A 13,847-nucleotide genomic window follows, 5' to 3' on the forward strand; every position below is an offset into this window, starting at 1 on the left:
GATCCCACTCAAAATGTAAGATCTCAACCCTTCAAAATAATAACGATGATGTTCCCTATTTAGCTCTGGATATCACATCTGATCTGGTATGGGTTCAACAATTCCACTAATGGATTCGTCACTAGTGGAAACTTGACTATATCCACATCAAATCACAATAAGGCAATGATTGCTTCTTCAATTAAATAGTAGAACAACACACATGCACACAAAAATATAAACACATGAAAAATACACAATCACCTTCCTGCACTATCTCATATATAATGATTTAAACTTGTAGAATTATCTCATATATAATGATTTAAACTTGTAGAATTTGCATAATTATAGCCTCTCATGGTGGAACTAACTCTGATACCAATTTGGAAAAACTACCAAAGACAAACATAAAAAACTACCAAAAACAAACATAGTTACACACCAGAGACCAATCACACTATACTTTATTGGTTTATTGATAAAAGCATAGTTACATAAATAAAAGTAGATGACAGAGTAAATCCAATAAAAACTCTCAACCATTAACAACCAACTCGTAATACACACCTATGTTACACACATCTATAACATAGATGTAAAAATTATTTCACAACAAATTATGTTGTTGAACATCATTTCTTATTACTGCACTTTAATTTCCATTCCATTCTCCTCGTTGCTTAATACTACACTTTAATTTCCATTCCATTCACGTTTAATGTCCATTCCATAGTATAAGCTTTTCCCTGCCCATAAAATCCCTTTTCCACTTCGCTCATTTAAAAACATATCCCTTTTCAACTTGTCTCATTTGATCAACGCGGCCTTGTTCCTTTTCCACTTGGCTCATTTGATAAACGTCCTGTAGCTTTGCCTCTTTTTCTGGAGGAGGAGACGATGTAGCACTGTCGTTGTTCGTATTCTTTCAGTCTTTGTAAATAACATACAGAATCAACTGCAATGCTCCGAGGAAACTTCCAGACCCATTCAACTGCAATGCTCCGAGGAAACTTCCAGACCCATTTGGTACCTGTGGATCCATAAAACCATTGAAAATTTTAACACCTCCATCTCATAAATACAGCGCTAACATAGAGTTACACTAGAATAGAGTTACCCAAATTCGGGTTTTATAAGGATTTTAGGTTGCAACGGTAAAGATTGCAGGTAAAGGCATATAATAGAGAACTGAACGTGTAATGCTTAAAAATATTTACTTTATTCTTTGTTACTTGTAGATTTTAAAGGATAATACACTGAATTAAAAGTATTATATCTACAGCTTTGATTTCGATCATGCTATGCAGTCATGTTTAATGATGTTCTCGGACAAGTAATTTGAATACTTACCTATTTTATTTTGTTATACAATTTTTACTTCTGTAAAAGATCTTTATGATGAAGGTTATTCAATCATGAAACAGATTTTTTTTTTATCTAAGTTACCCAAAAGGTGAATGTTTATAATTGTCGTGCAAATATATTTATCATCTATGGTAAGTATTGTTAAACGTACATAAACGAATGGATCGTTTCCCAAGAGGCCGAATATGAACCAGGAGGTGCCGCATAGGAATACAAAGAGAGAAAGGAAGAACGGCATTTACTTTACGCTCTTCGTCTTAATCACCAACCTCTGCACATCATCGAAATCGCGCTTCAGGTCACTTCACATATCATAATAAGGCATAAATGTAAATTGTTGAAAAAAACCGCATTCTCTTGACCGTTATGCTGACTTAAACAATGCTCACTGAAAATTGGTTTTGCTAAAGAGGAAGTAGAGAGATTTACCATTACTGACAGAGGAGACCCGTACATGCAGATGGAGAAGATGGCGCAAACGAAGCCGCAAAATAACCTCCTAACTTTTCCGTACATTGCCAAGAGCGATACCAGGACAACCATTGCAAAAAAACTGAGAACAGCTACCAGAAGGCCAAATATCTTCCCCTGTTTCATCCACCGTCATTCAAATGGGCTCAGAAACAAATTTATTAATCAATACTATACTTACCCTGTATTTCTTGTCGCGAATATAGCAGATGAACACAACTGCGTAGAAGAATTCTATGACGGCCCCAGTTCCGTTAACCGTGCTCACTAGAAGGTTATTGGATGATACAAACGGCATGCCATACCATGCAGAAAGCAAGCAATTCAAAAGCGTGGAAACATACGGAAATCCAGAGAACTGTTCTGTCGATTTGTTTTTAATAATCTTCCAGAAAGTAATTCTGCAAAGTACCAATAGGATCATAAACAATTACGAATTATATATGCATCAATATGTTTCCTCATTAAATGACTACATAAGTTGGGAAAACTCACAAAGGAACTAAGAAGAGTATCAGGGCAGTGATGTTGCCTGTCATGAAAGAACAAATGAAACATTAAGAAACCGGAAACAAGCTTCTTGCATCCAAGAAATTAAAGTGGGTAGAGCGTGTATACGCACCAGAGAACAACGATCATATCATCCTCATCCACCTTATCTTCTCCATGTAACGACGGTAGAACATCAACAAAATCAGATTGATCATTGGTTTCCCTAGCCTGCTCTACATGACGGTGCTCTTCGATGATATTGCTCTCACAAACGGCACCAGGCGGGCACAACGAGCATATTGATTCGAACCTGCATCCAAAGATGCTGCCCATGATATTGTTCAGCGCATCCGCGGTATCAGGGGACGTTTTGATGAAAGAGCATGCATCAAAACAATTATATGATAAAAAGGCGGAACAACTGATTTCAGAACAGGGCGGAACAGCAAATTTAAAATTCAAATGACAGGAAGCGCGACTAATATGCAGGCGTGGATGTGAAGTACGGTACAGTCACCGATCTGTCAGACACCGTAGTAGTCATTTCAATTCAGTTTAGTGGGGAAGCGCGAGGGCGGATCGGGCAGCCGGAGAGGGATGCATGCCATGCCGGAGAGGGATGCGGACCATGATGCATGGTCGAGGATGAATGACGTCAACCACGCTGTCTGTGGTTGTCAGGGGTACCTCTATAGCATTAACTTTTTGCTATGGAGGTGGAAATAGGATCTGCCCGGTTTAAAGCTGGAACCGATTTCAGAGATTTCTGGGTGTCTGGCCGCATTCGAGTCGGGACTGTAACCCCTCGTATCAGGACCGGATTTCACAACCGAACCCTAGGATTAATTTTGAGTTGTGCAATTTTTTTGAAGCTCGGCTCTGCAAGCGGGCTAAGGGTTTGTTGCAGCAGAGAGGGTTTCAGTTTTCCATCCTTGTTTCGATGGAGAATGGAGTCAAACTTCGTTCAGCGGGTACCCTGCAACCTTTCCTCTCTTTCTTGATATGGGTATATACTTACAGTCTTCGACTCCACTTCGAAAATGTCTGAAACCGCTTCTGTGCTCATCAGGTTCACTGTGCTGGGAGTACGGGTTACTGCTGGCCTACTTGCCCAAAAGAGGATGATGCTGGTGGCCTTCGAGTTTGAGGAGGTAATATTCGTCATGACAGGATCGGCTTTTGGGTTATTCCATCTCACCCGATTCGAGCCGCCACTAATAACTTGATGCATGGGTTTCTGGTACAGGCGGTCTTCGACATTCGAGAGCTTCCTTATCTCAGGTAATCTTGAAAATCCTGTGAGTACTGCATAGGTTCATCGTTAAAGAGTTTTTATTTTCTTTTAGCTCATTTTTCATGCATCTACAGGTATCAGACTTTGCAGAAGTCCTTTCCTTATGGTTGTGCTGGGTTTGGATGAGTCCCCTTACTAAGGGTTGCCACTTTCTGATTTCCAGGCTGGTCTCATGACCAAACTTTATGGCGGTCTATCTTGCTCGAATGCTTTCGGGAACAAGGTGTCTATGTTTGTAATCGTTCTACTGAATGACATTCTGGTGTTTTGGGTGGAAATGTAAATTTAATCCGAGGCTTGGAGCCTGATTGTGATTTTACTAGTTCCGTTGATTAAAATATGAATATATTATGGACTCTGTGAACTCATGATTCTTTCTGGAGTCCAACTAGAATTATTTCGAGCCCTTTCATTTGATAATAAGTGTTTTTTTTTACAGTCAATGATTTAGATATTTTGACAGTTTCCATATATAAAGTTTTGGTTCTCCATTTTGTGATTGACAGGAAAGAATTATGCTAGAATGATGTTTAGGCTGATTACATGTTTTATAAGGTGTAATACCATTGCTATTTCTGAGCACTCAAGTTATTCCTATTTAAACGTATCGAATATTTTAAACGCATCGTTAACAATTCTTGGTTTAGATATTCAGCTAAAACTACTTTTTATTTCCTAATTTTACATAGCTTTATTCTTTATTTTCATATATAAATTTATTCCACATTCACACCAACGATACCTTGCTTAGATATGAGACTACTCCTACTAGCTTAAAATATATAAAACAGACATCAGGCAACCCCTACTTTTATCAGTCAATCATTATGGAATCAAACAGACATCAGGCAGGCAATCCCTAGTTTTATCAGTCAATCATTATGGAATCATTTTTTAATGATTACTAGATAAAGAGTTTGTTTACTTATTTTGGTAGATACTTAAGTTCTTTCCCTTTTTCAAGAAGATCTAACCACTCAAGCATATATGGAAACTAAGCCGAGCTCTTCCTTCTCCTCACAGTAAACTAAGTAGCCTCAAGTCACATATCTCTCAGACTATACTCAAACTGTTCCCACTGGTTTATTCCACCTATCAGATTGTACTCAACCTGTTCCCACTGGTTTATTCCACCCAGCTCAAAGAAATCTGGGCAGCATTGTTTTTTCTCCCTTTACCCATCTAATCTACTCTTTCCTTTTCTATCCTTTTCCAACCCCCTAGGCCTTCCTTCCATTCCCCTTTTGAGTCCCTTTAACCATATGATCTACTTTTTCCTTTTTTATATTTCTCCAACCCCCTAGGCCTTCCTTCCATTCCCCTTTTGAGGAAACAAATTATGGTCTACTTTTTCCTTTTTCATTTTTCTTCAGCCCCGTAGGCCTTCCTTCCATTCCCCTTTTGAGGAAACAAATGAGTAACTGCGTTTAACTTTCTAAAGAGGTTAACAACTGTTGTTTCTTTCAGTGCTTGTCAAAATACTTTTAACTTTTAATTATTCATTAATCAAATAGTGAAATATATTCTGGCCTTGGTTTTTAAATATTCCATGTCAAACAAAGTAAAAAGCTAAAGCAATAAGTAAAAGTAAAACATGGTAACCAAAGCAAATGTTCATATAGGGTGTTACACAATGACTTTGGACAATTGCATGTAAAAATCTGATATACATTATGAAATTTTTTTGAAGACTTGTCACAAAAATTTAAATTTATAACATAAATAACAATCACGAACATTAAAGATTTAAAGATTTATATACTTTACGTATGTGTTATGTTATTTTTGTATAGAAGTGTTTTGTGTTATGCTTGTGTTAAATGTTGTGTTGTGTTTTGTTATGTTTGTGTGTATATGATATGGTTACATACAACATTGTATATGCTATTTTGTTCATTTCACAATATTTTAAGTTAATAGAAGTATTTTGATGTTTGAAGTTATATATATATATATATATATATATATATATATATATATGTGTGTGTGTGTGTGTGGGGTATTCAATTTCAGTGGTATTTAATTTTATAACAAATTTAGTTTTCATTATAAAAAAAATGCATTTCTTGGTAAATGTGTAAATTTATCAAATATAAATTTTTTAATGAAATTTATTGTTTTATATATTGTCATAATGAATGCTTGTTTAAGTATTAATATAAAGTGCTTTGGAATAATTTAAACGAGTGTTTGAAATTGTGCATTTTTAAATATCTTCAATATTTTACATTTTTTTTAATCCAGGCTCACAACCTCTCAAAAATTTGAAGTGTAGGTTAATCAATTTGGGGGCAAAAAAAATATTGTGACCTGCCCTCAACCAACCATTGTTGGAATATAATAATATAAATTTTTTATTTTTAAATGTTATCATTATGTTTTTAATATTATAATGATGAGTATCATAAACAATATGTGTATTTCAAATTAATTTAAATAAGCAAACTCAATTTCTTTTTATTTGTCTAGAATTGTATGATATTCACTTTTATATTTGTATATTGTTTATTGAGCTATAATTTTATTAAAAAAAATTGGTGTTTTCATCGAACTATATAAAATTTGTAATTTTGAATTAAACTTAATTGTGTATTTCAAATTTATTTAAATAAGTAAACTTAATTTCTTGTTTATTTGTGTAGAATTGTAAGATATTTACTTTTATAATTGTAGATTGAGCTATAATTTTATTAAAAAAATCTGGTTTTTTCACCAAACCATTTAAAATTTTTAATTTTGAATTAAAATGAATTCATTACAATTATAATTATAATGAATGAATGATTGTTTTATGAAATACCTTATATTTCAAATTAATTCCAATAGAGAATTGTATGATATTTAATTTTATAATTGTATAATGTTTATTGAGCTACAATTTTATTAAAATTTTCAGTTTTTCTCAACAAGTATTTAAATATAATATATAAAATTCTAGTTCTGAATTGAAATTAATTGATTATAATTATAATGAATTATTTTATTATGTAAAATTGTATATTTCAAATTAAGAGCTTTTTGCTTGTCAATAGTAATGTTGATCTTTAAATTTAGCATTTTAAATTTTGAAATACATCATTTTCTTTATTGGAAATTTATGATTTTTGAGGGTAGTGTTTAAAACATAATTCAGCATAAAATTTTAAGTTTTTAATTTATTTTTTTACGACATGTTTTGTACGTAATATTGTGCATTTAAAATTTTATTTTATTTTTTAATTTATTTATTTTTATATATTATTATGACAAGTTTTGTATGCAATATTGTGTATTTTACATTGATTTAAAACTTGATGTTTATAATATAAATTTCACCTTTTAAAGTTTAATTTTTAGTATATCCATAAATATATTTAAATAACAATTGTGAAGTTATATTCAAAAATCTCTATATGTGACAAATTTCTACAATTGCAACTTCAGAAAAGAAATTTTATTGTAATGTATGATATTTAATAAATCACATTTGAAATTAAATGGTTAGTACATTTGAATAACAATTAAAAATCTCTTTTTTTTAGAGTGAAAATCATCATATTTTATATTAAGGAAATATAAAGCAGATACATAAGAGCCAAAAACATGTCGGCAGGCAGATGTCCGACAGTTCTGTGCATTCAGGAGATATTAGTAGGCCTGGCAGAAGAGTCGAAATAAGTCCATGAGAAAACCCAATATGACAAAACATATCCTGAAAAATCCGAAGATATAAGCAAAGGCCAAGCAAAACCATTTGCTGGACATCATCAACAATTAAAAATCTCTATATGTGACAAACTTCCACAATTACAACTTCAAAAAAAGAAATTTTATTATAATGTATGATATTTAATAAATCACATTTGAAATTTAATGCTTAGTACATTTGGATAACAATTGTGAAATTACATTAAAAGATCTCTATATGTGACATGTTTCTACAATTACAACTTATATATATATATATATATATATATATATATATATATTTGTTTTCAATATATTATTAATTAACAATGTTTTTAGTTTCACTATATGATTTAAGAAATATTTTATTTTATTTGTTTGGTTTTATAACAAAAAAAATATTTCATTAATGTAAATTGATAAATATAAGTTCTAAAATAGATGATACATTTAATAATAATATTTCAGCTAATTATTATTTAAATAAATGATATATAATAAGATGCAGCTTAATTTTATTCAACCTTTAATAATTTTTATTTGCTCTTTTTTTTTTCTTTTTTTCTTTTTTTTAACTAAGGGTGGATAAAGTAAATATACTCCAATTAAATTTAAAGTTGTACAATATCTAGTTTAATATGATTTACTTAAAATCTATGTACTTATTTTAAATTGATATTTAATAAAATTGCAATTTTTGCTAAAAAAAAAATGAAATTAGTTAATTATGATATTATACTCTCTTTTTTTTTCAAAACTCTTTTGTAATGTCTTGTATGATATTTAATTCTATAATTTTATTACATTTCCAACTTCACATTTTAAAGTTTAATTTAATATTTTAAATTTAAAAGTAGATGCTTAATGGATATATCTTTGTATTTTACAGGGGGTATATTTCAATATCAATTATAAAGCTACATTTGAAAATTTCAATATTTAACGAATTTACAATTTACAATTTCATGAGATATAACTAATAATTATGAGCATTATTGAAATTGTGTATTTTAAAATTATTTAAACACGATCAAGTTTGATGTTTTAGAAAGGTAAAAGTTCAAAAACCTGGTATTGTATTTCATAATATTTAAAAAAATATAAAATTTCTAATTTCTAATTACATTTCTTTTTAAATATATATATATATATATATATATATATATATATATATATATATATATATATATATATATATATATATATATATATATATATATATATATATATATTCTGAATCAGGCTATTCTATTATATTACAAAAAGTCAAAAATTACATCAGTATTACAACAGGGCCGTGGCCCTGTAACTCCTGCCGAGAGATTGACAGTTTGCCCAAGTTTAGACATATCCAAAATTGAACAGGTACAAAAATTGGATGCTATGACAGACTAACATTACGACACATGACATTGCTTATAGCCGACACATAGAACATATGGATAGCCAACACATAGATTTTGAAATCTAGACTGAAACCGAACACATACAGATAACGAGGAGCGAAAACAGAGAAAAGCTTTCCCTTCCCGGCTGCTGAGAGCGAACTGTTGGTTGAATTATTCATCGTCGGTGGTATACGGCTCTTCCTCCACCTTGCCCCTGAATTGCTGGGGGTCATCCGAGTCGGAGAGCTGGATCCTTTGAGCCGGTTCGCTGGGGCCCGCAAGGGCAGCCTGAGTGGCTGGGGAAAAACTTTCCCTGATAGGGCGTTGCAGATCAATAGTAGGCACCTGCATATCAATTGTGGGTGCAATCCCTTGAGCCAGAGGAGGGTTTCCCTGCGTTGCTTCCACTTGACCTCTAGAATTACCGCAATGCTCAACAGAAACCGATACGATGAATGTGGAATTTGCCAGAGTGCAGGGTATTCTATACCTGACTATGGGATGCGTTGTGTGTCTGCATTCTAGGATTTCTCCACACCCAGGTGCACTGCCACGGCCTGCTGCTCTACCATGGAAGCGGTGATGGTCAGAAGTTACCTCAACTGAGGAAGAGGGAGAAATTGCGGTCCTCTGAGCTGAAGCTCGACCCCTTGAGCTTCCTCGACGGCTGCTCATTCTCAGACGCTCGCGCTGCATTGCCAAGTTTACCAAAGAGCAGGAATGTCCCTGCGCAATCCCCCACAGAACCAGAGGATGTTCCAACGCTGCCACCGTGTGCCCATACGCTTCGAAAGAATGCGGGAATGTGACAGAGGTTCCCGGCATTTGAAGCGCCATCTCACAGATTTGCAGGAGGACAATAAAGGCGGAAAGGACTGGTAATAACACTCGCGGAGGATCAACTGCAGGCGCCCTTATGAAACAGTCTGCAGGGTACTGCGTGGCTCGTTCGGGCTGACACATGCCCATGTGACGAGCCTCTGGGCTGCTACGCGTGTAAGACACCCGCATCCGGGATTCTTTTTAAATATATTATAAATGATGAAATTTTTAATTTTCATAACGAGAAACTTTTTTTATTTTATTTTCTGAGTTCTATGTTACAAAATATATTTCTTTTCTTCTTCTTTTTGGTTTTTTTTTCTCTGTAAATAAACAACATTATATCCCATCAACATAAAAATAGATACACCAATGAAGACAACCAATGTATAGGCCGCAAAGCTAGACTTTAAAAGAACTACCCAACACCCTGAGCACCAAAGGATGGTTACATTGGCATAAACTAACATCAAAACCAAAGAAGTTTCTAGTTAATGCATGAAGCATATCAAGAAGTACAGAGTGACAAGAATAACCTGAAACAGAAACCAAAGTAACCATGGCCAGCAATACTGGAGGAGATCCAGAGTGAAATAGAGACAATGACATGATGTATATGCAGCGACAAAGTCACCATGGACTTATAGATAGAGTGACAAGCCACCAATCTCATTTTCCCTGAACAAAAGACGCAATAAAATGCAACCCTTGCTTGAGAAATTCACTCAAGTTTAGAAACCCCATAAACCAGTTCAAAATCTGAAGCATAAGGTCAGTCACCGCTCTCCAAATCTTCCAAATATAAAATGTTAAGATGAACTAAAGAGGCAACAAAATCATAATAGAAGTAGCCTGAGGGGTATGATCTCCTGGACCAAGGGAAGGAGCCACCACCTGAACGACTAGATATTTGTTGGTAAGGAGCAAAAAAAACATGAGGTGAGACAAAGAGAACATCCAAAGGATGAACAAATCCCAATGAAAGAAAGCGAGGGATAGGATGGGAGACACTGATGACATTACGGGAAAAGAATCAAGGCCTAGACCTAAGAGGCTTAGCAACTCACTACACATATTAAAAAAAAGAATCAACCTTCCACCTGCAAAACTTGACAAAGTAAATGCCACGTACCACCCTATGAACGCACCATAACAATGACACCAAGCTATTAACCCGAGAAATGAAAGTCTTTGAATTGAATTGAAAACATATTGAAGAAGATTGTGACTAAAATTGAGCCAATATGACGAGACAACCATGAATGATTGCAAAAAAGGAGCAAATAAAACAACGACGTCAAAGAAGTTCACGAGAAACCAAGCTATAGACTATCTCACCAAACAAAGGTTGTTTGCCAATGCAATTCCTGGACTATCGAGGGCCATTGCATAATTGTAGGAACAACCAGAACTAGAGAACACTTGATTGCACACATTTGAAGCAAACTTCAATACACTTGATTGCACACATTTCAAGTGGAACTACATTAAATGTCTCTAGTCACCACATCACAACGATTAACCAAGTGGTGCTCTAGCGCTAAGATAAGAAATTGCCCACTTTTACACCCCCCATGAGGGAATGTTACAAAAAGATATTTCCTTAATAAAGAAATCTAAATCGCTTTAACATGTGCTTTGCTATTGAATTTTAAAATGTAAAATAGATTGCAGATATGATAATGTTTTATGTTGTTGCTATTTAAAATATACCATATATAATAAGAAGTATGTAATAAAAAGAATTTAAATGTTTCTGATGTTGTATCTTGCATCACCATGTCACGTCTTGCGAGGTGTGTAATTTTTTTGTTAATGTAATATTGAAACTTTAAAGTAAATTGCAAATTTTGAAATTACAATTTTTTATTATATATTTAAATAAGATATATATAAAATATTTTTTTTAATAAATTTTGAATTTAGTTTTTTGTAAACCTTATAATCAATGAAATATATATCGTTTTAATTAATTTATATATGTTTGGTTTTATTTTTAATATTTTATCTACAATCAATGATCTCGTGATTGTTTTTTTGTTTGGGTTAATTTCTTGTTGTATGTGCTAAGGAAGCAACATATTGTTAGTTGTGTATGTTATATTTTTAAAGCTTTTTTTTCGGGAAAAAAATATTTTTTCGTATTATTTAATGATTACATTATAATTCTAAAATTACTTATATCACGATCACAATTTATCACTTTCAAAAACTAGTGTAGTATAATTTTCTTGAGCTACACATAATAAAGATAACAAAGAAATCTACCACTATAGGAATGTACTTGGCATCCCATAACTCTTTTTAAGTCATGAAGTCTCAAAATAAGCTATCTTCTTAAATAAGTTGACAAGGATTGCATGATAAAATAGAAGCAAACGCTTTCTATAATCATCATGATGAAGTGGAAACAAAAATAGGTTTTGTTTTCACTATATTGAAAGGAGGTCATTGGTGAATTCCTTTTTAAGACACCCTTCTATGCTAGCCATACCAAACTCTATGTGGAAAGTCTAGACAAAGCGTGCTAGTGTGTGCATGATTCTAGGGAAGTAAGACAACATTCGTGTCACATGCATTAGAATCTCTTGTTCATATTTTGTAGCCTCACATGGAGGTATTGTTGATGTAAAAATCAGTGCTCGGTAAGGTGTGTTATAAATGAAAGAGAAAGATGGCCACGTGGTTTATCTCCTCCCATTGTTCCTTCATGGAATATTGTTTGAGGAATGTTGTGCTATATGTCTTTGAAGGGAGCTGCAAAAAATGTAAGATTAATTGATGCATCCTATACCCAAACTATTGAAAATATGAAAAATTTAGGAGGTGCAAAAATTGTAAGGTTGATGGATGCATCGTGTACCCAAACTATTGAAAAGATGAAACATTTGTTAAAATTTCTCTAATGCACTATTTCTACATTTAGGTTGGTGTTAGGCCCTAGAGTACAAGTTGGCATTGAATCAACATGGTTTATTGACCGAAACATTAGTTAGATTTAACCATATACTTTCTTAAATACACCCATGAGAACACATATAAACATACAAAAGTCCTACTTCATTCATCCTTACTCTGAGCTACAAAAGAAATGTATTTAACACAAATTTTGCCAAAATTTCATACACTTATCTGAAAATTCTTCAAAATAGATTAAAGGCTATCATGCTTTTCCCAACCATGAACTACGTTTTCCAGCATTTCCCCATGAGCCCTAATTCCATTATGCCAGGGAAAACAACTAAGTATTTTCCCTAATTCCTTTATGCCAAGGAAAACAACTAAGTATTCCTTAACATCAAGTAGCGTCATGTTAATTATGGGTTATTTTTATTCTTTCTCTTCCAGTGGTCCCTTTCTTTTATTCTAGCAACCTTTATCTCCGGTGGTCCTCTTTAAAACAACTACCACCCATGACAATTATATACAATGATGTAATCTTTTGGTGGTCCGCTAAGCCAACAATTATCTCTGTGGAAAAATGGAGGATTTTTCTTTTGTCCCTGTGTCCTTCTTGGGTGTAACTAATTCCAATTGTTTTCTCTTGCAGTTAGGCATCTAATTTATACATTATAACCTTCAATATATTTCCAAAAACAATGATACACAAAACCATTTTCTTATTCTTAATCAAAACATATATATTTACATTGTCATAACATATTGCTCAAGTACCATTTGACTTTTCAGTCACATGTCCAATATACAAGCCATAAAAGGACAAATTTTAGAGAGGTATGAGGGAGGTATCACAGAGTGTTAGAGGAGATAACCCCTATTTTTGTTAGGTGTGATACTTTTCTAAGTAAAGGAGTTTGTTCCTAGTCTTTAGGAGGTTGCTCTCTCTAGTTAGGTTGAGAGATATTCACCCACTAACAAACTCCTATATTGGTGTGTAGGTGAGAGATTTTGTGGACCAAGTTGATTGTATGATAAGGTAAAGAGGGTTTCTCTATCTTGTGAAAGAATTCATGTATTTACATTGTAATATTATATGATTAATGTAAACTTGTTTTTGCAATTCTAATCCTTTCTAGTACAAGCATCTTAACTTTACTAATAATTTTACTTATTTATTAAAGAATTATGACATTTTTGTTTTAATCTAATCAAATTTTATATATTTCTAAGAGAATGCTTTTTTAATAAATATTTCAAATTATATATATTTTTAAAGCAATCTTTTAAAATTTTATTTGTTTTTGCATTTTTTTTCTCATTTATATTTATATTTAATTGAGATTCCTCACCTTTTGCTTATAAATTTTGCAAGTTTTACTTTTGGCAATTTAATCTAATAAATATATTTCAATAATATAGATAAAAACAACTAACATAGATACCTAAACCTATTACTTTTTATTTAT

At 32.7% G+C, this 13,847-nt stretch overlaps 1 protein-coding gene and 1 pseudogene across 4 annotated transcripts; one reads left to right on the forward strand and one right to left on the reverse strand.

Moving 5' to 3' along the window:
• Positions 1-424: 424 nt before the first annotated feature.
• Positions 425-2,357, reverse strand: LOC149241157 (bidirectional sugar transporter SWEET1a-like; annotated as a pseudogene). The gene is made up of 5 exons (XR_016245990.1): positions 2,314-2,357; positions 2,000-2,219; positions 1,777-1,935; positions 1,495-1,618; positions 425-981 (listed from the first exon to the last, which is right to left on the reverse strand). The product of XR_016245990.1 is annotated as a bidirectional sugar transporter SWEET1a-like (transcript).
• A 648-nt stretch (positions 2,358-3,005) lies between these two features.
• On the forward strand, positions 3,006-3,978 carry LOC149241158 (uncharacterized). Of its 3 annotated transcripts, none has more exons than XM_089373895.1 (4): positions 3,006-3,281; positions 3,380-3,461; positions 3,557-3,591; positions 3,679-3,923. In XM_089373895.1, the coding sequence occupies exons 1-2, from the start codon at positions 3,021-3,023 to the stop codon at positions 3,455-3,457; spliced, it is 339 nt and encodes a 112-aa protein (XP_089230021.1). In that variant the 5' UTR covers positions 3,006-3,020; the 3' UTR covers positions 3,458-3,461; positions 3,557-3,591; positions 3,679-3,923. The 3 variants fall into 3 exon arrangements, with proteins under 3 accessions (XP_089230021.1, XP_089230022.1, XP_089230023.1); XM_089373896.1 differs by having other exon boundaries at positions 3,768-3,923; XM_089373897.1 differs by having other exon boundaries at positions 3,048-3,461; positions 3,679-3,978.
• Positions 3,979-13,847: the final 9,869 nt, after the last annotated feature.

This window comes from Pinus tabuliformis, chromosome 8, assembly GCF_031772625.1.
Source record: "Pinus tabuliformis cultivar Carrire ecotype Pingquan chromosome 8, CPIR1, whole genome shotgun sequence".
In the NCBI taxonomy this organism is placed as follows: Eukaryota; Viridiplantae; Streptophyta; class Pinopsida; order Pinales; family Pinaceae; genus Pinus; species Pinus tabuliformis.